Source organism: Elephantulus edwardii, unplaced genomic scaffold (genome assembly GCF_000299155.1).
Source record: "Elephantulus edwardii isolate Elephantulus edwardi_28Jun2011 unplaced genomic scaffold, EleEdw1.0 scaffold00023, whole genome shotgun sequence".
In the NCBI taxonomy this organism is placed as follows: domain Eukaryota; kingdom Metazoa; phylum Chordata; class Mammalia; order Macroscelidea; family Macroscelididae; genus Elephantulus; species Elephantulus edwardii.
The window spans coordinates 4,034,769-4,037,186 of NW_006399773.1; the positions used below are offsets into that span (position 1 = coordinate 4,034,769).

The 2,418-nt window shown below is 33.4% G+C and overlaps 1 protein-coding gene across 1 annotated transcript in view; it reads right to left on the bottom strand.

The window, feature by feature from the left end:
• PIBF1 (progesterone immunomodulatory binding factor 1) overlaps window positions 1-2,418 on the bottom strand; it is a 311,116-nt gene that overhangs the window by 184,964 nt on the left and 123,734 nt on the right. The window contains exon 11 of the mRNA XM_006882728.1: window positions 1,827-1,977. Within this exon, the coding sequence (XP_006882790.1) occupies window positions 1,827-1,977 (151 nt within the window). The remainder of the gene's footprint in view (window positions 1-1,826; window positions 1,978-2,418) is intronic.

Below are 2,418 nucleotides of genomic sequence, written 5' to 3' on the forward strand. Positions count from 1 at the left end.
TCTCTGTAAACTTTCATGAAAACTAATTTAAAAAAAAGAACATAAACAAAGGGTGGGGGGAAATTTGTTTGTACTTTTAGCAGTCCATTGGATATTCAGTACTTTTCTTCAAACCAACAGCTCAAAGGCATCAAAAGACCACTGTCTGATTGAGACACACCTTAATCCTCAAACTAACATCACTGCTTTTCAATAACTTGAAGAAGTCCCTAACTGCAGACTTTCCAATGCAATATGTCTCCTGATCTCCCTACTGCTGGTACCAAGGATATTAATTGTGGATCCAAGAAAGAGGTAGTCATTGACACCTTCAAATTTTTCTCCCTCTATCTGTCCAGTAATGAGAATTTTTGTTTTCTTGATGTGGAGATGCAATTTTTATTGAAGGCTGCAGTCTTAGATCTTCTGCAGCAAGCACTTTATCTTTTAATTCTAATTTAATATGTTCTTTTGATTTTTCTATGTAAATAATCAAATCATTTGCACATTAAAGTTTGCTTTAATATTGATCTCTCATTTTCTTCTTTTGGGTTTTTCCTACTGGCCACCATCTTGTCATGTCCCTGCCTTAACATGAATCCTTTAACATATCATTATTAACTGTGTTGTTTGCTTCAGTATTTTTGTTTAAAAGTCCTAGATAATAATACTGGTATTCTTTAAAAAATGTAAATAAAGCTAAAATATTGAATAACTGAAGTAGAATTTTAATTTAGGCAAATGAATTCTAATTATTTTGAGCTTTATTTTAAGTCACGATAAATTAGCATTTTTGTCTAATGTAAGAAAAAACTTTTATTTCTATCATTCTTTCATTCTCTTATTTTCCATTTTCTAGGCTACCATCTGATAACGTCAACAGAGAGCAAATGTACATTTAGTTTCTTCACTGGAGTCTGAGCAATATTTGTAGAATACAGATTTGATCATATCACACCCTTACTTTATTGCCTCAGTTATTGTCTTTACTAAGATAAAAATTTCCAAATACGGTTTTTTATGATTAGATTTTTGTTTATCCTCATACCTTTTCATTTTTTTTTTTTTTGCTTTTCTTTATCATGTTATTATTTTGAAAGTTCCACTTTCTCAGTATTCTACAACTCTGCATAGGTTTCACTGTCAGTAAGGTACTTTTCCATCAGATGTGGAGGGAGCTCTGGTGGTCGAGTGGGTAAGGAGCTGCACTGCCAACTGAAGTCAGGCAGTTAAAACCCGCCAGCTGCTCTGAGGGAAAAAGATGGGAAATCTTCTCCAGTGCAGTTTATACTCTTGGAAAAGATATTGTCTCAGCTTGAGGGTCAGGTCTGAGTCACATCGCACATACCACCACCACCACCACACACACATAGCACATTCAATGAATTTCTATTCACTGTGTAAGATTAGGAAAAAAAAATATTATTTCCTCTTGGATATACCCTACCTCTAAGGTACAATTAGTGAATCTTTTCATCATTATTTCCACATATTGTTCTATAGCTCTTATTGAGAAACCCTCTCTTGGACAACTAGTTTAAGAATCCATATAAGGCTAGGATTGTTTGCATCCACTCCATACTCTCCTTTATGGGCTAAGTAAGTAACAACTTGTGATAAAGTAAGTTAACGAAAAAGATAACCTATCTAAGCTATGTTCTATTTCTTCTTTGATCACAAGTGCTGGAATTAAGGTTCATTTTAAAAACGTAAAATACTCTTTGAAAAATTATCATCAATTATATTTTAATGAAACATTTTCAGAGCAACTCTAGAAATAATACAAGATTGGTACTTCCAGGGGAAACAAAAAAAAAAAAAGGTTTCTGTGTGTGAGAACGACTTACTCTCTGCAGTTTGCATTATTATCTCATCAAGCTCTTTTTCCAGTTTCTCATAAATGTCTAGCCTTGCTTGGTGCTCAGAGTTCTGTGCTTGAAGTTCACTAATGCGTTTTTCAGATGAGGCCTGGAGACTGTAAAATTCTTTCGTTAAAACCTATACATAGAAGAAAAAAATTACAAAGGTAGAATTAAGTAAATTAACAGATAAGCCAACACCATGATATAATAAATATTGAGATATTCTTCTATTTTAATAAGTTAAATTACGAGAAAGTAGCTTAAATGAGAGGATGATTGAAGAAAAAAAAATACATTCCCCCCATCCCAAGGTAAATAATTTAGTTGTACTTAAGGAAAAATAATGCAACACTTTATCCAAGTTGAATTTAAAAAAATAAAGTTAGAAGAAGTTATTAGATTAAGGTTATTAGGTGCCACCAAATCAGTTTCAACTCACAGTGACTCTGCGTGACAGGATGAAGTCCTGGTTGGCCTGGCGCCATCTCAGAACCAATGTTGTGTTAGGTTGCTACTGGATTATTAGAATTTAAAAATCTACTAATGCTAACCGGAGAGCATCGCTATGAGTTCCAGG